Source organism: Falco rusticolus, chromosome 1 (genome assembly GCF_015220075.1).
Source record: "Falco rusticolus isolate bFalRus1 chromosome 1, bFalRus1.pri, whole genome shotgun sequence".
NCBI classification, from domain to species: Eukaryota; Metazoa; Chordata; class Aves; order Falconiformes; family Falconidae; genus Falco; species Falco rusticolus.
Genome location: NC_051187.1, coordinates 107,344,565 through 107,367,241, shown reverse-complemented (window position 1 = coordinate 107,367,241; position 22,677 = coordinate 107,344,565). Strand labels below are relative to the sequence as shown.

Below are 22,677 nucleotides of genomic sequence, written 5' to 3'. Positions count from 1 at the left end.
CAGTGTTGCTAGAACAATTTTCTACATTGTTATTGCCTTCTTTGGATCTTTTTCAATAATTTATTATCGTGACAGATTAAAAACAAGTTGTTGCTGTTAAATATATTTTCATATGGTACAAAGAGGGTATACCTACACTAGTGAGAAAGCTGTGCTAAGCAATTTAAAACAGGATGGAAGCCAAATCAATGCATATTTTCAACGTGACCTTGCCGTTAGACCTTAACTCCCATTATTATCCACACTTAAACTGCAATGGCATTTTCTTGATTACTGTTGCAGCTAGCTAAGCATACCTTATTAATACCGGAGGAATTTCACCAGTGTGCTTAATGGTAAATGTTGCAATTAATGTATCCATGACATTGCTGAACGGTACAATGCTCTAGTATGTAGTTTAGCTACTAGTAGAACACTGCATTGTATGGTTTAGCTGCTAAGTACATAAGAACTGGTCCGAAATCAAGTCACAAGCCAAGAGTGCTGAAACAGGGCCAGAAAAGGAAAAGGTCATGTAAAGGATGAGAAGAGGAGATGACAAAGAAGAGGATGAAGAAAGGATGAAGATGTCCCAAGTGACCGTCAGGGGATCCCTGACCCATTAAGCCCCACATGTGTAGTAAGAGTGTAGATACAAGTAGTTCTTGGAACTGTAATGAATACACTAATAGTTTCTCAGAAATTTTATTAATATGTATAGATCAACCATACAAAGATAAACAGTGAACAAAGTATGCACATTGGGCAGAATTTACCCCCGTGCATCTGGTGCCGAAAATAAAGAATGCCTGCTTTCTAACATGCCAAAACGAGAATTAGAGGGTTTTGTCTCTGATTTTTCAGTAACATTAGTAGTGTATATAACCTTACCTAAGTAGCCTAGCCAGCTAGGTTGAGTGGGATGGGATTCTGACAAGCCTCCTCCAGCAACAGCAGTTATACTGCTGGTGAATGTCTGCCTGGGAAAGGAATCTTCTGGAGCCTCCTGGGCTCTTGAGCTCAATGGCCAAAAGTTTGGAAAATTACTTTTTTTTTTTCTATGATGAGCTTTGGTTCATCATCACGTGAAGGCCTGCAGCAGCATTGGCACAGATGAGGGCTGGAAGGGCAGATAACCCCCCCTGTTGCCTCGTTTGGCCTGGGCACAGACCAGCGTGTGGCACGAACGTCCCTCCGTGCAGGCAACCATGTATCTACTACACAATCTCTTTCATTTCCCTCTCAGCCTGATCCAAACCTGAGGAGAGGCTGGTTCGGTAGTCTTAGCCCCCACCTTGGGCATTTCGAGCCTCGGCTGGGGAGACGCGCGGCGAACGACAGCCACCTGCCGCCGGGCAGCGCGGGGCGCCAGCCGCTCCCTCAGGCGCGGAGCCGCTCCACGGCGGCGTGGCCGGGGCGTTCCCGCGCTGCGAGCTCATTGGCTGCCGCCCCCCCGCCCAGGGCTCGCTGGATACGGCGGGCGGCGCCGCCGTGTCGAAGTTTGCCGCCGCTTCGTCCCCCGCGGGCTGTTGCGGCTCCGCGCGCCTCCGCTGCCGCGCGCCGGGCCCGGTCCGCCCGCGCCCCGGCAGAGTGCCGGAGGGACGGTGGGCTGGTGATGGCGGGGCGCGGGCGGCGGCGCTGAGGGGACTGAGAAGGACGGCGCCATGCGGTCCCTGAACATCACCCCGGAGCAGTTCGCGCAGCTCCTGCAGGACAACAACGTGACGCGGGAGCAGTTCATCGCCCTCTACGGGCTGCAGCCGCTGGTGTACATCCCGGAGTTGCCGGGGCGCACCAAGGTGGCCTTCGTCCTCATCTGCGTGCTCATCTTCGCCCTGGCGCTCTTCGGCAACTGCCTGGTGCTCTACGTGGTGACCCGCAGCAAAGCCATGAGGACCGTCACCAACATCTTCATTTGCTCCCTGGCGCTCAGCGACCTCCTCATCGCCTTCTTCTGCGTCCCCTTCACCATGTTGCAGAACATCTCCTCTAACTGGCTCGGCGGTGGGTGCCGGGGCGGGCAGTCCCGGGCCGGCGGAGGCTCGGCGGCCGCTGGAGGGAGGTGACGCTGTGGGGGGGGGGGGGCGGCCGGTGATGCGCGGCGGTAGGGCCGTGCTTGTGGCCAGCGTCCCCCGTGAGGGACCCCGTCTCCCTCCCGCCCGCGCTGGGGGAGCCCGAGGGGTGTGAATGTCCCCGCGGTGAGCGCCGGGCAGCCTTGGCCCTCGGGGCCGGCCCCGCGCTGAGGGGGAGCGGCGCATCCGCCCCGCTGTGAGGGGCCGCTGTCCTCCCTCAGGGCCGCGTTATTTCTGCGCTGCCCTGCGGAGCTCTTCCTACTCGCTTAAGGGCTTAAACTCGTCGGCGAAAACTTGAAAAGTCAGCTGCTTTTCCGCAGGGCTAAATAGTGGCTATACCACTCATTCAGGTTATGTTAAACCCAGTGTGCTTTCATACGTGCATTCTGTGTATTCGCTACAAGTTGCAGTATGTGTGAGGAATGGTATGTCAGGTGGTGTTGATGAGGTCTTTTCGCAGTACCTTCTCTGGTTTTCTAAGTAACAGAAGCTGTCTGGCTAGTGAAATACCATTCTATTCACCTCGGGTTCCTCTGACAGTAGTCGACTCGGAGTCAGGCCTCTTTAACCTGTTGTGAGTAGAAAGAATGCATCCTTTGTGAAATAAAGGAGTGAGGGAACACACAGAATTTATGTTGAAAGGATGCATTAATTTCAAGATATGCCTGTATCTTGCAAATTGTGTTGTATTCCTGTTGATGTGAAAGACCTTTAGACAGCACCTCCCTGATGCCTGGAACGTATTATTAGCTTTTTCTTTGTTGTGCATCCCAGCTCCAAGGTAATAAAGTAAGAAGAAGACATAGGTGAAGTAACACTGCAAATGGTATTTATTTTCTTTTTCTTGGTCTTAAAACAGTGTTTCGCAATTATAAGTGGAAAAAGGGATGGTTTTGCAGCAAGTAGCAGACAGCATCTTGTACAACCACAAATGAAAATATTTTTCAGAATATTTCAGTGTAAACAGAAAAGGTGTTCATAAAGTGACACAGTTATGTTTCAATTTCCAAGGCTTCCAGTGCTTTAGTTGTTGGAAGATAGTGAAGGTTACCCTCAGAAAATGGAGAATTCCAGTACATCCAATGGACTGGAATGCAGGCTGGGAATAGACACATCAGAGGAGACTTGAAAAGCACATGGATACCTAACCCTGTGAGAAATGGCTTTATTATTGTCTGAAAACCAGAACTTACTGTAATGAATATAAAACTGCAGGGACTGCTGACAGTAAGGACAACTGTTCCATTTTCTTACAAGTTGCCTTTTGGGGGAGGTAACCACTGTTCTAAGACAGTACAGATGTTGAACCCCAAAACTAATAAGGATATGTAAATAAAAATAATGGAGTAAATTGATAGCTATACTGCTATGCCTTCTTTTTGACTGTGGTAGTTTTGGTTCTCCTTCCTCAAGGAATACAGCAGAAGATTACTGGGAGTGTCAAGAGATCCCACATGAAGGGGAGAGGACTGAATTGAGTAGCTTTCCCTAAAGAGGGGTGATTCTTCTCATTCCTAAGGAAGACCCTGGTCTGTCAGCTTGACTGCACGTATGACCAGAATCAACTAAAAGTGGGGCGAGATGAAGCCTTCTGAGGTGAATTACGGCAGATGTGGCACAGGCATGTGGAACAGTACAGGGAAACAGTATGTTTCCATTTACCTTTTGTTACTGAAGACACTTGACAAGTCAATTTTGGAAGTCGTGAGTGTAAAAGATAGCATAGTTGTGACAAATACCTTCAGATATTCAGTAGCTGCATACTTTAAAGTATACTGTTTTGTGGATTTTACTGTACTTTTTGTCTACTCTCTTTGCTGTGCTAGAGCATCTTCAGTACAATACATCCTGTTGACTGATAGCAGCCTTTATGGTCCTGGTAACAAAATTCCCTTTAACAGGGTACTGGGAGGACATGATAAGTAACATAATTGATGGGTGTTACCCTTCACTGTTGGGGGTGTGGGGTGTGAAGCAAAATTCAGGAAAACAAAGGGGATGTAAACTGTTGGTATCCCAAAGGTATCCGATTCCTGAGGCTCGCACTGTGAAGTGTGAATAGTGATTATAGTTGTACTGGAAATTGGAGCATGACAATCTGGAAGGAGCCTTGTCCTTGTTGGCTTTACTGGTTTAATTTTCCTTTTGTTTTTTGTTTTGTAGTCTGAAAAAGCTTATTCTCATCCACCTTAATGCATCATCTCTGAGTTGTGCAAGCTCCAACTCTGTTAAATAAAAGGTGATTAGACTTATGTAATATATCCTTGCTGGAAAGAGTGGTGTATCCTGAGACACTTGATGCTAGAGAAATACCTTTGCATTTCTGAGCATTTAGTCATTTAACATCTTGATTGATTTGCACTTGCATCACTAAAACAAGCTTCTGTAGTAGGTGATGTGAACCGAGATGTGCATGTTTTGTACTTGCCTTTGATTTGGAACTGGTTTGTTACTTCCATGCTTGTATGTGTGTGTTTGTATTTCTTTCTCTTCTTTTTCCTCTTCAGAAACCCACAGCAGAATGGGAGAGGTGAGGGCAAAATTGCAAACACTCTAGACTGTAGAAGGAGAACATAGAAATCATAAGACTAGCCACAGTTTTAGAGTAGCTGTTGTCTTTTAAGACAATATGGGCTGCTATCAGAAAGGACTACATACCATTTTGGTCCTCCTAAAGTGAAGGGTGAAACAGTTTCACTCCGAAGGGTTCCAGGTGTGCATAGTTTACAATAGGACTCCAAGGAGAATGTTGATAGCTGGTGACACAGAGTAATTGAACTGGTGGATGGTAAAGTGGTTCACCTAATAGATAGTGTTTGTTAGAATTCCTTAGAAACTGAAGATTCCTCAGGTTCACTGCAGTACACCTATCAGAAATTCTGACAGAGATGGGGAAAAACTAAAGAAAGCACTGGCATGACTTTTTCCACAGTATATTGATTAATACATTTTCATTTCACCTACAGTTTAGCAACTGCAGTTTCAAGAAACTGTGTGTGCTGCACTTTGCCTGGTAATTATGCAACATTAAAACAGACCTGCGAGTTCTACATAGGTAGCAACTGGGAGCAGCACTGTATTGACTAAAAATGAGTGAATGGGTCACACTTTTGATTCTTCGATCTCTTTAAGAATCTGTATAGCTATGTGAGACTTATAGTGATAGTATATGATTTAATTTTTTACTTTATACTTTGCAACTAAAATGTCTGTAATTTCTATGGGAACTTTTATTGAAAGTCCTTCAAGTTAATCTTTATAACGTGGAAGATACTGTGGAAAAAAATGAAGATTGTGGCTTTGGCATAAATGGTCACTGGGATCACATTTATTGTTGAGAGGAAGATAAAACGGGAACTTGAATAAGGGGCAAATCGATGCATACAGCTAAGGTCGTGGTGCAGACTGAAGCAGCTGAGGTTTTGCTTTTGTGATGGTAGGTAAGAGGCAGCAGTAGTAGTCTCATTGTCATAATGATGACAGTGCTGTTACAGATACATTTGGGCTTTTGTCTCTGGAGCAGATATTACAGGAATTGCTTTATTTTCTGACATTGCTTAGTTAGCTGAATAACAGTGTTATCTTTACAGAACTGCCTGAAGCAGCTACTGGAGAATTACTTTTGATGTTGCGTAATACAACAGCCTTGGCAAAAGGTCTACTGTAACCTCATCTAGCACTATGCTTCATTTTCCTTGTGAATTTTGTGTTTTAACAGTTAGAATGTGTATTCTCAAGACAGGTATCACTTGGTGGCTTTTCTTGTCATAGAGTAGTGAGTCATCTGAGGCATCACTGAACCAACAGCAGCATTTGAGATGCCCTCCCATATCTTGTCTCACCTCCAGCTGCCATTCAGGAGAGGGGTGGGTCTTCTGTACATCACTCAGTGATGGAAATCACTGGGCCTTTTGTGTCTGATATTCCTGGATACCTCTGATCTCTTCAGTGTGACATTAGAAACTTCTTCACTCTGACTCCCTTCTGGAATGTTCTTTGATAATGAAAAGTTTCCAAATACTCTCAAACTGCTGACGTGCTGTTAGGGTTAATACTAGATGGTAAAGCTGATGGGAGAGATCCAGTTATTTGAATGTTCCATTTTTAAGCTTTTTTCTAGCTTTCCAATTTAAATTGTCTAGTCTTGCTGTAAATCGGGTCAGGGACATGAGTGCTTTTCGTTTGCCTCCTGCAGTGTGAGAAGTTGTGTCTTGGGATTGATCTGCTTGTGTTAAGAGCAGGGTGATTTTGTAGTTCTGTCTTGGTGAAAGCTTGACTTCCCTTCATTCTCCATGCTCCGCTATTGGGTATTTTGGGGTGTTTGCTTATGAGTAGAGGCAGGAGTAAAATCCTGTATGAAGACGGTTTGAGAAGGGGTTTTACAGTGAATGCCTCAGTAAAGGAAATAATAGGCTTAGGGTTTTTTTAATATATATATATATATATAATATGTTGGCAGGGTGTTTTGCTTAAAAGCAGCAAAACAACAAGTACTGACATATTCTGCATGGGGAATTTCTTCAAGTTGTGCATATCGTTAATTAGTGTAAATATTAAACACAATGACTGATGTGAAATATTTGCTGTTGCATTAGTCAGGCAAAGAAATAAAGCAAGTTTTAGGATGCAGGTAGATTGGTTTCATATGAAGTGGTTATTATGTGCTTTTGCTTGGTACAAATACCTGGCATTCTCTTGCCTTGCATTGAGTGAATTGGGAATGTGCTTGCCTTGCCCTGTTCTGCTCCCTGCTGGTCAGTGTCTCTTGAGAAGAGTTCAGGGTCTTTGATCTGTATCCCTGCCGAAAATCCAGCTGTACTACTTGTTGATTGTACCACAAAGGCAGACAGTAGTTTACTGCAGTAGTTTTGTGTTCTAGTAGCGGTACTTTGCTACACAGCTATTCTGCATCTTTGGGTGCCTGTATTTGGTTTTGCTCACCAATGGCTGCATTTTGAAATAAGCTGCTGATCCACGTTTGCCTGAAGACTGTGGTGCCTGTTTCTCTGCCCATGGATTTACAAAGCCACTGAAGCTGCATGTGAGCCTTGGAGGGAAGGGGGAAGGAGGGTACACAGTGTGGAATACCTAGGTCAGCTAGCCCAAGGTGTGTGGTCCATGATTTCAAATTGCAGGGTAGAGGGAATAGTGTGGACTCCATCTGGCATCAGTGAATAAACTATAGGCTATTTGAGGTGTGTGGGCTCATGCCATGCCATTTTATCTCAGCTGTTTTAGTTGACCATGAACAGACTTAAACTACCACAAGTCTACTCTCAAGTGCTACACTCGTGTCTTTTTCTGGGCAAGCGTATGTATAATGTTCTTTATCCTGTATAGGTAACATGTGAGAGACTTGTGCATCATGGATAGTAAACTCCTAAGGATGCAAAATGCCTGTATACCTGAGAATCTATATAAAACAAGCATTGCCCAGGTATGAAAGGCCCTTAAGGTTATCATCTCTGTAATGATGACTGACTTATTTTCTGCCCAGAAGTTATAAGAAATCTTAACTTACTTGCATCATGTGAACTAGAGAGAACTGGTTTACAAGCTGTGATAGAGATTGTAGTGCAAGGGCTTGGCCAACAACATGGAACAGAAGAAGGAGCAATTTACCTTTTATCAGAGAATCGTTTCAGGATTTTGCCTTTGTTACCGTAATAAAGAAAACCCCATCTTTTAAATGGGTAATGAAATGTCTAAATCATAGTTACAGCCACAACATCTGATAATGAAGGCATGAGGAATTGTTTAAGTGAATACCATTTATATTTGCAGCCTTCTGAATGTGTTATCATTGGGGAAAACTAAGCGTTGCTTGAATACTCTTTGCAGTTTTTAGCAGTGCATAAGGAATATTTCTGGGAACATCTTAGCTTCTTGAAAAAGGGAAGCAATTAGTTATTTTCATTCCCAGTGTTCCTGTGCAAATAATTTTCTTTCCCAATTGGAAGTGGTCAGTATTAAATCCTGCAGTGTTGTCTTTGCTAACAGTCTGTTTGAAGTCTTTGCTGAAAGCCTTAGCTTGTAGAAGGTTAAACATTTAAAATTAATAATTAAAATATACATAATAAAAATATTTAAGATATTAGGTAAGGTATTGTTATTATTTAAAATATTCAAAGAAGTCAGCTGTTTCTGGACAGGAGGTATGTAAGTGAAAAATGAGCAGGCAAAAAAGGAGATAATTTTTCAGCAAGTCTTTTCAAGAAAAAAAATATTGTTAAACAGTCTTTAGAGGTTTAGAATTTAGAAATTCTGAAAAAATATGGATTGGATTCTTTCTGATATTAGGCATAGTGGATGCCTGAAACTTCTTTTGCAAGCTATAAAGTAATTAAGCAAAATTCTGTTCTGAAAGATTCAATATAGCTACAGCCAAAAAAAAAAAGAGGGGGGGAAACCCAGAAGAACCAGAATCTGAGAAAGAGGCACTAGGAACACTTCAGTCTTGTTTTAGAACAAGAAGCGTTCAGTGCCGAAGTCGTCTCAGAATGCGTAATGTACTGGAGCTGTGTTTAGCTCTGCATTTGAAGGCATTACATAGCTGTTACGTATTTTCTGCAGTATGGTATAAAAATGTCCTGGGTGTCCCAAAGACCTGGAATAAGTCTAGCTGTGTGTTTTGCATTGGGAAGCAGAAAGCAGCCCCATTTTCCCAAAGCTCCCTCTTTCTAGTTTGGCTCATTTAATGGTCGTTAATGACCTCAGGTAGCTGGTGTCCAAACAAATTTTGGAGTCAGGCTCAAGAATTTAAACTTCAGTTTGAGGATCTATCTAGCCGGGCTTTTCACATGAATCAAGCTGAACATTGTTTTCAAGGGTAAGTCAGCGACTGCATTAATCCTGGATTTTTATAATTATGTCCCGATTCTGATTTAGGGACGAGGGGAATGTCTTCTGTTCTCAAAATGGCTGGTTAAGTCCAGGATGGGATGCATAAGCAGGCAGTAGAAGAGGATTTTCTTTTTTGAAGTCTGCTCTTGCTTTGCAATCCTGTATGTTGTATTTACCAGGTGATCTGTTGTGAAACCTGAGGGAAGAAATGTAAATTGGATCAATGAACAGTAATACATAGGGAAGCAGAGTAGTCCACATAGACTGACTTCTCTTCTAAGAGTGGGTGACTGATCAGGAGCATACGGTTGTGTTAGGTGGGCTGTAGCCAAATCCTGCTGGAACTGTACAATTTGCCTGCCTTTTTTTGCGTGCTTTTTTTCCCTGCTTTTATTGCACTCTTCATTGAAAGAAGAGGCAAATAATGATTCTGGTGTCTGCTTTTTTGCATGCTTTTCCCCACTTTTATTGCACTCCATTGAAGGAAGAGGCAAATAATGATTCTGGTGCATGCTTTTTTGTCTGCTTTTGTTGTACTTCTCATCATTTAAAGAAGAGGCAAATAATGATTTTGATTTGTTTTCAGTGATTTAAAGGCTGTAGGGATTTAAGATAAAGAATTAGTAATAACAGAACAAGATGGTCACCTCGGAAAGAAGTGACTAAGCTTTTAAATTCCTTCACTTGATAGTGAAGGTGGCTTTAGTAATTAATGATTTAAATCAGCAGCTAGGTAACATGGGTATATATACATTTTAATGTTGTTTGGAATCTGCACTTCTGTTGTGGCTTAACCCAGCTGGTAATTAAGTACCACACAGACACCTGCTCACTCCCCCCTCACTCAGAGGGGTGTGGAGGAAAGTTGGAAAGGAATGTAAAACTCGGGAGTTGGGATAAGAACAATTTAATAATAGAATAAAAATGAAAGAACAATAGTAACAACAATGACAATAACAGTATATAATGAAAAGGGGGAAGAAAAGAATAAAATCCAGAGGGAAAGGAAGAAAGAAGCTAGTGAGGCACAATTCAGCTGCTCACCACCTGCCAACCAATGCCCAGTCAGTCCCCCAGAAACGATTTGCCCACCCCGCCAACCCCCCAGGTATATATACCTGGCATGATGTCCCATGGTCTGGAGTACCTCTTTGGCTAGTTTGGGTCAGCAGACCTGACTCTGTCCCCTCCCAGTTCCTTGAGCCCCTCCACCCTTTTTGCTAACAAGGCCCAAGGAACTGAAAAGTCTCACATCAAAGCCAAAACACAGCACCATAGTAGCTCCTAAGAAGATAATTAACTCCATCTCAGCTGAAACCAGGACAACTTCATAGCTATTTTTCTAGAAAGGGGTTTCATTTTGCCAGTTAATGATTAAAATGTGAGGTGTCTGTTTAATTAAATATAGTTCTTTTACAAGTTAGAAGACTACTTTTTGATAAGTAAGAGGATATTTTATATATATGCATGTCATAAGGTGTTTTTTTTCCCCCTTAGGGAAACTTAATCAATCACTATTTTCTAACGTAATTTATTATATAGTTGTCATTTACTAACGATGATGAAGTTGCTGGATGGGCGTTGCAGTGTAACTGAAGTGCAAGAGGACAGCATTGTTTTCAGCAGTTACCTGTAGGCAGTGAATGTACTGTTGTAACTGACATATCAGATTTATTCGAAGCAAGTAGATATCGTCCTTTCTTACCTCTTTTTTTTTTTTTTTTTTTTTTTTTTTTTTTTAGCTTTGAAGTGGAGTGCATACTTCCCTGCTGCTTCTGTTTCTCACCTTTGAAAGACAAATAAGTCCAATTGCTTTCTTCCTTATCAAAGGCTACTTGCCTCTTCTAGTCTGATTATTGCAATTTGGGTTGGTGTTTTCTTGACAGCAGCTGTAGGTTTATGTTGATGATTGGTCTGTCTCAAGAGAACTTTTAAACATTGTATTTAAAAAATTCTCTTAAACCCTTTTTGCTTTTTCAGCATTACTTCAGTGTGCATAGAGTTCACATTACCTTCCTTCCTCCATTAAAATGAAGTTCTTTCTTTGGCAAATTCTTCCTTTATTCAAATAGTGATTAGCTTAAGGACTCCAAAAAGACTCTAAGGAGTGAGATTTAAATAATCCTGACTGAAACTCACTGAAGTGGGGTTTTATTCTTTACTTTTGTATGTTACTTCTTTACTAGTTGTCCTCTTTAGATAGGATCTGAAAATATGCTTTGAAGAATATGTTGTTTAAAAATAAGTAAATAATAAAATAAAACCATTCAAGTGCTTTTATCATGAAGATAAAAAGCAAATCCATTCTTATTTTCAGATTGATTGGGAGATAAAGAACTTCATTGTATTCTTAATCCAATGTTGATTTATTATAGGTGAGTATATAATGACAAGGACATAGCACCTGATACAAATAACCGGATTATCTAGCAGTTATGTTAGTGAATATTAGTGAAGAGTTGGATAATACTAGCTGTTAAATAATGTTACCTCCAAACCATGTTCTAAACTCTGTGCTTTTATCAGCGTGATTAGGAAAAAAGCATGAACTACTATATTCTTTAAAATTTTGCCACTCTGTCATAAGTCTGAACACAAACACGTGAAGAATAGACTCGATGTGTAAAATGTAGTGATACATGTATACAGGTCTGGTTTTTGCCTCTCTGTCTTTAATTTCACTGTCTAAACTATGATAGATACAGTAACAGAATTTAAATCCCCCCCCCCAACTTAATATGTCTTCCTTATAGTAAAAATTGGCTTTTTTTCCCTCAGCTGTTCCAGAAGGGAATTTTTCAACTAACAGGCACTCAAGAATGAGGTTGCATCAGTTTCTTCTTGTTGCAGGTGAAGGGTTTTTTTTACACAAATGGGTTAAATATTAAGTGAAATGTGCATGCATTATTGGATCGGGGACTAGACCTCACTACCTCTTTCCCTAGTAGTGAGTATGCAAGTTTGCAGGTATTGTGTGAGGTTGGTTTTTTTTTTTTCCTGGATGTGAAAATCCTTAAGTATTCTTGTGAGATGGCTCATTTCAGAGGGTGGTCCTGGAGGTGGGGCCCTAACAGTATGGCTTTCTCCTCAGGGTTGGAGACCCTGGATTTGAGGCCCCCTTCTACACACTTCCCTTGTTCAGTGATTATAGCATGTGATCAATTTAAGGGAAGGAGGAAGTGCATTATCTCTGTTTTGGGAAGGCTTAGATGTAGTAAAACCTACTTTGCCTGTTAAATAGAGTCTCACAGGCAAGGTTGTGTTTAGTGTCCAGAATACGGCGTCCAGTTTTGGACCCACAGTACAAGAAGGATATTGATAAACTGGTTCAGCAGAGGGCCATCCAGATGTCAAGTGTGGGAGCAGCTGCCCTATATGGGTGGAAAAGCTGACAGAATGGAGCTTGTTGAGCCTGGAGAAGAGACAGTTTTGGGGCAACCTAGCAGCATTTTGCATTGCATACTGGAAGGTTACTGAGAAGATGAACCCAGGCTCTTCTCAGCAGTGCATGGCAGGAGGAAAAGAGGTAAAATGTTTCAACTGAAACAAGAAAGTCAGAATATAAGGAAAACATTTTTCCATGTGAGGACAGTCAAGCAGAGGAAGAGGCTTACCCAGGGAAGGCTGTGCTGTCTTTGGCCTTGGAGGTCTTCAAGATCTGGATCCTCTGGGCTGCATCTGGTTTGATCTGGCTTGATTGTGGATCCTGCCATGAGGTTAGATCAAAGATCTCGAGTTTGTTTCCAACCAGTGTTGTTCCACGGTTCTCTTAATTCTCTTTTGTGCTTGCCAAGACTGACTGAGACAACTCCGTGAGGCCATGCTGGGAACCTGTACCCTGGAAGTATCTGAAGGAGCAGGGCAATAGAATCAACCCTTTGGACATTAGGCAGCTAAATCCCAATGAATAAAATGGTGGTTGGCCTTTCATAAAGGACTTCTGAAGTCCTTTCAGTAATCTGTTCTGTCTAATGTTCTGTTTCAGAATATCCTTGGAATAACCAGTATTCACTCTGAGCTTTCTACTATTCTGAAATACTAATTTCAGGTTGCCTCATTTGTTACTTGAGTAATAGTGTGATATTTCTTTTCTTCCTAAGAATACCCTGGGATGCTGGGACTTAAGTGAAGGTGTAGTGCATTACAGGTAAACCCCTGTAATGGATTGTAGTTCAAGTGGACTAAATTTGATCAGGGTTTCTTTTGCCACAGCTCCAGCACTCAAACTTCAGCTCATTTCTTTAGTGAAATAGGAACTTAAGCATTTGTTTCATATACAAATTTTGCTTTTCTGTTCATGTTATTTGTATCAGGAGTCGCTTGTAACTTAGTCTGCAAAGCAAAGCACTTGAAACCAACAGTGGAAACTCTCCTTTTGATTCCAAGGAGGATTTGGATTTGGCTGAAGATCATTTTAGCTCTGTTTACTCATGGCAGTAAGCTGATTTTCAGAAGTGGGCAGAGATTGTGCGCCGTAGCCGCCTCTTTGGTTGTACTCACCATCTGCCATGTGCAGAGATACGATTTGAGCTTGCTTTTTGTTATCTTACTACAGGAAGTTTCAACACACTGGTTGAAGGACTGTAAATTTCACTTGAGTGGGTCTAGTGCTTGCATGTGTGGTGTACTGAGAAACTGCTGAGATGCTGAGTTAATAAGATGTCGGCCATATTTCATAAGGGTTTTTACTTTGTGCTTACTGAAGCCAAGGAGGAAGCGGGGGGAATTTTATTGCATAAATTGCTGTTGATACAAGATATCAAGTCTTGCTCTTCCTGAGACCCTGGAAAAACACATACCCTGTGAGAAACAGATCTGCAGCCCAGTGTACCTTCTTCCATGCAGTTCCTACTGACTATGCTAAGATTTCATTCAAGTAACTTGAAATTGGGCTGCATGGTGCATTTTTATTGTTTTAAGCCAGATCTCTGTGCACATCCACGGTGTTGCTGGTGTTGAGTATGTACTTGACTTCCATCCTTTGCCCCTTGCCCTCTCCTTACCTTTTTAGAGCTACATAAAAAGTGATTTTTTTGGGGGCAGCTAGAATTGGTAAGACCAGTAGTAAACCAGTTCCTTCTTGTAAGTTACAGTGGCTTTTAGTCTGGCCTAGCAGACAGAAGTTTCCCTGTTCCTTGTTTCCTTCATGGAGGGCAAGATTAAGTTTTGATAGTATCCTGTTTTCTGTTTTCTAATGCTTTTGTGGCTGGTGTCTGTAGCATCTTAAAGCTTGATTTATGATTGGATTAGATATTCCTTTGTCTATTTTGAGTTCATAGATTATATTTAGGTAAGGTATCATTAATGATCAAATAAGGGAAATAACCCCAGCTGTAGCAGAAATGATTAGCTGATACTAAATTGTAAGAACGTGAGGGAACTGAGAATGCCATCATACAAAATTATCTTAGGGTCAGAAATATGGTTGGAAAATGAGTAAATGAGAAGTAGGTTGGGAAAGGCATTAAAATAAGATTTCTGACAGTAATTTACACCACAGTTTCTAAGATAGTTGGACCTTGAGGATGAGTAATGGAGAATGGTATGTTAAGGATTGCATATGTACTTTTGGGAAGCTATAGCAGTAATGAATTCTGAAGATCTGTGCTAGCTGTGCATAAATACAATGGGAACCTATAGAACTGTGAAAATGCAGGCAGGAAATTGCATTTAATTTGGACAGCATCTTTAACATAATGTGTTAATCAGGAAAGAGGGAAATTGGAGAACGGAAAGGTGATGAAGCTGAACTTCTCTTATGTTACACCTCTTAGAGGACTCCTATATATTTATCTATATATTGCTTGGCAAAATGTTGCATTAAATGTCGAAGTGTACAAATAGAGTGGTATTTAAATGAGCAGAAGGAATGTATTTACAACAGCAGAAAAGGTAAACTTTTAAACAGGTAACACTAAGACCTTCATAAAACTGAAGAGTAATATGCCAAGATAAAAAGATAATAAATATCCTTGTAACTTGGCGCATTTGAAAACAGATGATGGAAGACTTGGTCAGAAGTGAAATAGGAATAAATGTCTGATACAGAGCAAGCTAATATGTCCTTAGAAGTCTTGGTTTTGCAGATGTAGTGCGTACGATGGAAGAAGGACTATTGAAAGCTGCATTTGACGAATAACTTGGGTGACTTAGCAGTTGAGCTGTTAAAATAAGTCTAAGAATCTTAGTCTGTTCTTCTTGTACAATAGCACTTGAGTATTGACTAATTAATTCACTCCAGTATTAACAGCTTTTTCATGAACTGCAGCAGTTGCATACTTTACTTTCTGACTATTGCAGGTGCCTTCACTTGCAAGATGGTACCGTTTGTTCAATCCACTGCTATTGTAACGGAGATTCTTACAATGACCTGCATTGCTGTGGAAAGACACCAGGGAATTGTGCATCCACTAAAAATGAAGTGGCAGTACACCAATAAAAGAGCTTTCACAATGCTTGGTAAGATTTTAGGCATCTCCAGTAATTGTGTGCATGGTGAAATAATCTTCAGTGTGCTGGTGTAGATGACATGACAGGAGAGAAGGCACTGATATGACCAGTGATTCAGAGGCAGGATTAATGATATTTTATAAATGTTACCAGATATATCTCAAGGATAGTGCCTGTATTTACAGTAATTACTAGCTAAAACCCTGACAATAGGCTTGGAATCTGAAGTCAAAAATTTATGTAACCAAGACTGATAAACCTTTGGCAAGCTTTTATTTTTTTTTCTTTTTTTTCATTTCTTTGTTCAAAATGTACAAGCACTGCTAAAGCAAGGTAACAGCTTAAATGGCCTTTCCTTTGTAACACAAAGAGAACATACAGTGCGAATTAAGTGGCCTTTACACTTGTATACCAATAAATGAAGGTAGTTTGAGAGAAAGAAAACTGGTGACAAAAGAGCATACTGTTATTGGTGTGAATGTTGACTAGTATATGCTTCATATCAAAAACTTTGTTATTTAAATTGTCTGCTTTTCTTGACTTAAAGGTGAAGCTGTTAAGCTGTTTGTATCCAAAACTTATGGGGCTATTTATTGTACAAAGTATTTAAAAATGTATTTGTTTACAGGCATAGTCTGGTTGCTGGCACTTATTGTTGGATCACCTATGTGGCATGTGCAACGGCTTGAGGTATGTTAGGTGAAATGGGAACTTAAATTTTAAACTAGGTCCTTGCTGGATATTTCTTTACCTTAGCAATGAAATTGAATAAACTGAAGAAATGAGAGTGAGCTGAGAGAAGTGGAGCTTTTGTTCTGTGTGCCAGCATGAGAAAGGCTAAGGATTAGGATCTTCATGTACTGGGAGGACTACCAGCAGGGACTAGTCATGTCTACCTTCCACCATTATGCTAAAGAGCAGTAATTGCATCTATGACTTCCACTGTGGCCTCCTTTTCATTTACAGGTGCACTGGCACATGGCAGGGTAGGGCTTAGACTACGGTTTCAGGATGACATAGCTTTCCCTGAAATGTGGAAGAACTGTGCCTAGTTTAAAATGTAATGAGCTGCCCGTTATAGTTTAAGGAGCTACCATACACTTTTGGAGGGAAACAAAAAAAACCCAAACAACTGGTTGGAACCTGTTGCTTGTGAGTCTGAATGTTAACAATTTTTTTTTCCAAAGTTACTAATATGTGAGATTTCTGTACACTCATCTTTACTTGCAGAATGTGTACTAAGGTGTCTTTTGAAAAATCCTCATTTAAAAAAAAAAAAAAGGTTTTGAGGAGAAGTGCAAATCAAAGCATCTCCTGACCTCTCTTTGTCAACTTGAATCAACCAACACTTGATGTGGAAAACCGGTTGGAAGAATTTTGCCACTTTGAAAAGTCTGTCTGAGTTTTGGTTGTATTAAGAGCAAGGAATATTTGAATGTGCTTGGTTTTTACACTTGGGGTAAACACTGTAGTGACTCATCTCCTTTACACTTATTACAGGTTAAGTATGACTTTCTGTATGAAAAAGTGTATGTTTGTTGCTTGGAAGAATGGGCCAGTCCAATTTATCAGAAGATATATACGACCTTTATTCTTGTTATACTCTTCCTTCTTCCACTGATGTTGATGCTTTTTTTGTACACTAAAATTGGCTATGAACTCTGGATTAAGAAACGAGTGGGAGATGCTTCAGTTCTTCAAACCATTCATGGGAGTGAAATGTCTAAAATATCAAGGTTTGTAAAGTAAAATACAGTTGGAACTTTGACTTCTAGAAAGATTTTTATTTTTCCCCACCAGTTTTTGAAGAGCAGTGCAAAACACCCTAAAATCTGTCTTTTCTTATCTGTTGGCAAGTCTACAAGCATAGACCAGATTATTAAAGCTATCTAGTTACTTAACACTGAGATAGCCACTTTAAGGCAATTTACACAGATTGTTTTCTTCAAAGTAGAGTGTAGCCGTCAAGCCCTTTCAATAAATCTCATGTTATATATTGTGAAATGCTTGTTTTTAACACATGGAGGCCATGAGTCAGAAGATGACTTGGGGAAAATGCTGCTACATTATTTCTGCATGTTTTATGGAAAGTTCTTTATATAATTCTGAGACTGTGAACACTCCTTTTTGATCCTGTTACAACTTAAATTGGCATATGGGAAAAAAACCTGAATTAATTTAAAAAATACTTTGGTAGTTTAACTTGATACTGCTTCCAAAGAGTTTTGAGTGTTTTCAGATGTGTGTGTGTGTGAGACTATCCAGATGGTAATGTGCTATCTGAAAAGGTAGCAAAATCGATGATTATCAACTTTGCTATTCAGCACTAAATGCGGGCTACCCTTAATATTGGCTCATGTTTTTTCCTTTCATTTGGCAAATTGATCTTTGATCTGTTGCCTGATGTGCTACAAACCTCTAGCAGTTCTGCTTGTTGAGGAGAGTATCACCTTAAGTATTGGCTGTAAGGAGAATACTGACAAGCAGCTTAAAGATAGTTTCTCAGATACTTATCTAACAAAGTGCCTAAGGAGACCCTCTTAAGTCAAAACTGAAAGAGGGTGCAGTCTCACAGGACTTAGGTGACATGCAGTTTTTGGGCTACTCTCAGTGGGGAGAGGATCCTGTAACTGCTACCAGTGAACTGCTAGTTCTTCAGCTCAAGTGTGAGATCCCTCTTGGCATATATAAATGTAGTTATATGAATTATATCGATTTGGGGATGATAATAAATTCATGTATACCTTGAGTTTGTGAGGTATTACAGTGGAGGCAGGGAGTGTGTTTCTTGCTCTTACTCTAGCACTTCACCTACCAGCAAAGGTTGAATGTTGCAGGTGCAGTTTGACTTACTGTCAAACTTTCTGTGTCATCAGGTGCTGCAAGTATGGTCAGTACTCCCAGACCTAGGAAGGGACTGTTTTGGGTTTTTATTAAGCTATTAATGGAATTTCATGTGTCCCTCTGCCCTTACTATTGGAATTGCATCTACTTGAATAGAGTGAAAATGCCTTGCAGGATTTCCTAATGTCATTGCTTGCTGCAGCTGCAAAGTCCATTGCTTTCCCAAAAGAGAGAAATAAAAGATGTTAATTGATGTGCTAGATTTATATGATGCTGCATTGTCTGTTTCACTTGTGAGCGTTATTCCAGGGTTTTATTTGCATCTGCAACCATCAGAACACATTTACAGATCTAACTTCAAGAGACACATCTAACTGCCAGTCAATTCTTAGTGATTCAGTATGGAATGTCTTGATGCAATTTCAGGAAGAAGAAGCGAGCAATTGTTATGATGGTGACAGTGGTGTTTCTCTTTGCAGTCTGTTGGGCTCCTTTCCATGTGATTCACATGATGATAGAATACAGTGAGTATCTGTCACGTGTCATATAATAAAGCCTTTCCTGGGTGTTTGTGTTTTTTTTTGTTTGTTCCCCTCCCCCACAATAATGGAACTTTTTTGTTGTTTTTACAACAAACAGGTTGTAAAAAGCTAATGCTGCAGTAGCATTCTGCTATATAATACCTTCTTCTAGCTAAGGTTAATGTTGTGCTTTTAAGTCCTGGATCGCTGTCTTGTAATAGAGATACATAGCCAACAACAGATGAATTACTCTGAAGTCTGAGCGATAGGCAGATCTGCAGTGCTCATGGAAAACAAGAACATTGCAAAAAACCTATTATCATAGAATCATGGATTCATTTAGGTTGGAAAGGACCTTTAATGGAGTGTTTGGGAGATACCGTATATCTGAGATAAACTTGTCAACCACATTTCTTCTCTGCTGTGTGTTTTAACGGAGTTAAAAAAAATAATAAAACCTTTGTATCTTGCTGTAAACTCTACTGAACTTTGTGCAGTGTGAGTGGGAGGGAACCCAAGTTCTCTGCCGGTTCTTTTAGAATGTAAGCTTTTTAGCAAGGAGGTTGTCATTGCCACTGGGTTTGTACAGCCCATAATCCAGCCCTGAAAAGGAAGTTTGCTGTGCCTTACAAGACTCAAAAAGACTTTTTGGATTGGTGAGCAAATCTCTGTAGATTCTTTTTCTTTCTGTGTCTGTCATGCTACCCTCCTTTGGTAAAAGGTCAAAAGTACCTGGCTGGAATGTAAAAGTTATTTCCAAAACCTCTTATAAAACTTCTTGAACAAGAACTTTTAAATTCAAACTTAATCTTAATTCAATGTGTGAATACTTCTGTTTGCATCCACTTAAGTTGTTATACTGCTTTGAGTTAAACTGTTATGAAATACTTATCCCTTCACTTGCCCTGGTTTTAATGAGGTAGGCATATTGGAAATACAAATACTGGACATCATAGTGGTAATACCTAACAAATCCAGTTGAACTTTTTCAGTGATCTTGCCTAGATACTAGCTTGGAAATACCCTCAGTGCTTGTTATCTTTGCTTTTTGCGTTTGCCATGTTCTCTGCAGTCTTGCACTGTTCATCTCCCATCTCCTGTGTGAGTACTGGGATAGCATGCAGGACTGCGCGGCAGGCTATGTAGGAACAAGAGGAAGTTTTCAGTAGCTGTGGAATGCTACTTTGCCAAAGGCACCAGCCATTTCTTTGTCTTCTATCACAAACAAGGTTGTAGCAGAAAAAATCAGTAGCCCTGCAGCCAGTCAGATGAGCCAATGTTTATGCCTGGTCAGAATCAGAAGGTCGGAAGCTGTAACTGTTAAAATTGTTGTAATTGTCCCATGTTAAGGTTGTCTGTAATGGTCCATGAATTGTTTGCTTTCTTTTCATTGCCAAATTCAGGAATTACTTCAGGTGCTGCAAGGCCTTTATTTTACTTGACATATAAACCTTTATAGTATTTATCCAGGAGAGTTTGGTCACTGGGTATTGGAATTCAAGGTATTCAGTCCTCTGTGATCTCAGTGATTTAAAAAGTGTGAGATGTGAGCAAGAAGATACATTTTTACCCCCATGAGCTGATCTGTGCCAGCACAGAGATGGAAGCTGTGTGTGGTCAGTGACAAGACAAGGATTGGTGTTAAAGTACTTAACAGATTTAATACAGACATGAAACTCAGAGCCAGAAGAACAACTTGAATAAACAAGGCCAGTACTTAGCAGACTGGAAGCTTGCTGTTGCTTGGCCATTTCACAAGTTTTTTGGCTCATAAATTGTCTCTTTTGAATGACTCTGTCCTTATTTACCTATATGCAAAGCAGGGCCATGTGGCAGATCTTGATCGTTCCTCGCTGATAAAACCCTATTGCTAATATTAAGAACCTCCAGAGAGGTCTTTTGTTGATTTCAAACAAAAGCTTCTAATGCCAGACTGGATATAAATAGGCTAAGTAGTAGGCATTTATGCCATTTGATGCTTACAGCATATTTCTTTTTTCCTTTCCAGGTGATTTTGAAAAGGACTATGATGATGTGACAGTCAAAATGACTTTTGCAATTGTCCAGATTATAGGATTCTTCAATTCTATTTGCAACCCTATTGTGTATGCTTTCATGAATGAAAACTTCAAGAAAAATTTTTTGTCTGCAATCTGCTTCTGCATTGTCAAACAACATGCATCACCAACCAGGCAACTTGGGAACCTGGGGATTACTATGAGGCGGCAAAAGGCAAGTGTTTCTCGGAGAGATCCCATTGACTTGGACGAAGCCAGGAGGGAAGCATTCAGTGATGGCAACATTGAAGTCAAGTTCTGCGATCAGCCAGCTTCAAAAAGGAATTTGAAGAGGCACCTTGCCGTATTCAACTCTGAGCTTACTGTGCATTCTGCATTAGGAAATGGACAGTAGCATCATAAAGGTTTTGAGAATGGAAAAAGCATTCTCTTTATATGATAACTATCAAGCCATTTAGAATAGTTTTCTACTTTGCATGCTGAAATAAGGGGAAAAATATTTTGTGGATTATTATAATGGGGTAACAGTTGAGAAAATGTAATATATTTTATAAGGATGAGGAGTAAAACTTGGGAAAACAATATTACTGTATGATTTACAGGAAACAATATTTTTTCTTCTTAAGCTAATTTAGGGCTTTTGCCCTCTGCTTTAGGTAAAACAAACAACTATTGCTTGCTCTGTTTATTTTGTGTCTGGATGCTGGCATGCTGCTGGACCATACACAGCTGAATGCCAGAAGACAAGAACTGTGGAGAAAGTGTGCACTTTCTTTTGGACAAATTGCAAATCTGACATGGGTCTTGACATTGTAAGATCTGCTCTTTGCAGCTCTGAGGACAGAGAAGCCTCAGATCTGAGTTCAGGAAAAGTGCAAACTGACATGCAATTGTTTTAGAAAAAAATTATATGAAAGAGCCAGTGAGAATTTGACTCTGAAGAGACTAAGATTTAAACGTTGCATGCATATTCAACTTTTATTAACAGGAAGCATATTAGAAGTTAACAATGCATGCATAATTAATGTGCATTTTTTACAGGTTAATTATTGGGTACAAATTGAAACACCAGTGTACTGTCCTGTAAACTGCATCGTTTTGCTGAAAAATGTAGAAGCTGGAAAAGTGCTGTACAAGAGCGTGCAGATGCTGCAGGTCTGGTCTATAAACACTGAGTTTAACTGTCATGCTTGCATATATGACTTCTGGGTTGAAAATGTGGTGTTGCTGTTTTCTGCAGGGATACAAGTGCTAGATCCAGAGCTTGTTGGGTCTCTACAGAAGAATTTCAATTGAATGCACAGTCTTTTGGCCAAACACTTCTCTGACAACATGCACAATTTTTTCTGTCTCTACATCTTCAAATTGGCCTACAGGGCCGGTGTTATGCTATTGTTAGGCTTCACAGTAAACTACGAGGTTGAAATTCATATAAATTCTAAACATTTTTGCTCTCAGTGGGTCAAACTGAAAACTTGTAAAAGGATGCTTCTCCTAGTAGGACTAGGGGAAAACTGTGATCTGGTATGGTATGCTGTGAACTGATCCCGTAAGTGAGACTTGGAAATACATAATTTGCAACTCCAGCTGAGGTTAGGTTGGTTTCCTTTAATAGCCTACGAAATGTCAGTGCTCTCTTCTGTTATCCCTTGCCTCACCTAAGGGACCCTTGGCAGTAAATTTTAAGATTTTTTTACATTTGCTTTTACATTTGCATTGTAAATGAAAACTTAGTCTCAATTAGCCTTTTATAAATTGGAAGTAATCTGATCCTTCTGTAATGTTTACAAATTTCCATTGGATAAGGCATTCTGAAGCTGGTTTGTGACATATTCTTTATTTACATATAGTTAATGTATATTTTATATGATATACTCCCATGCAATGATAGGGGAAGATTCCTGACTTGTCCTGACAGCCAGGAATTGAGATAACTGTTTTGGAGAGCTA

General features: G+C 40.4%; 1 protein-coding gene across 1 annotated transcript; it reads left to right on the top strand.

Annotated features, from left to right (window-relative positions):
- Positions 1 to 1,490: 1,490 nt before the first annotated feature.
- QRFPR (pyroglutamylated RFamide peptide receptor) lies at positions 1,491 to 21,309 on the top strand. The gene is made up of 6 exons (XM_037394612.1): positions 1,491 to 1,983; positions 15,195 to 15,353; positions 15,973 to 16,034; positions 16,845 to 17,080; positions 18,615 to 18,712; positions 20,718 to 21,309. Exons 1-6 carry the CDS (start codon positions 1,644 to 1,646, stop codon positions 21,119 to 21,121), a joined length of 1,299 nt encoding a protein of 432 aa, XP_037250509.1. The 5' UTR covers positions 1,491 to 1,643; the 3' UTR covers positions 21,122 to 21,309.
- Positions 21,310 to 22,677: the final 1,368 nt, after the last annotated feature.

Bases quoted from the DNA above. Each gene is read 5' to 3' on its own strand.
- QRFPR (XM_037394612.1), top strand. From the start codon at position 1,644: ATGCGGTCCCTGAACATCACCCCGGAGCAGTTCGCGCAGCTCCTGCAG. The intron at 1,984-15,194 runs GTGGGTGCCGGG...TGACTATTGCAG, and splicing joins CTCCTCTAACTGGCTCGGCG to GTGCCTTCACTTGCAAGATG. The intron at 17,081-18,614 runs GTTTGTAAAGTA...ATGCAATTTCAG, and splicing joins GAAATGTCTAAAATATCAAG to GAAGAAGAAGCGAGCAATTG.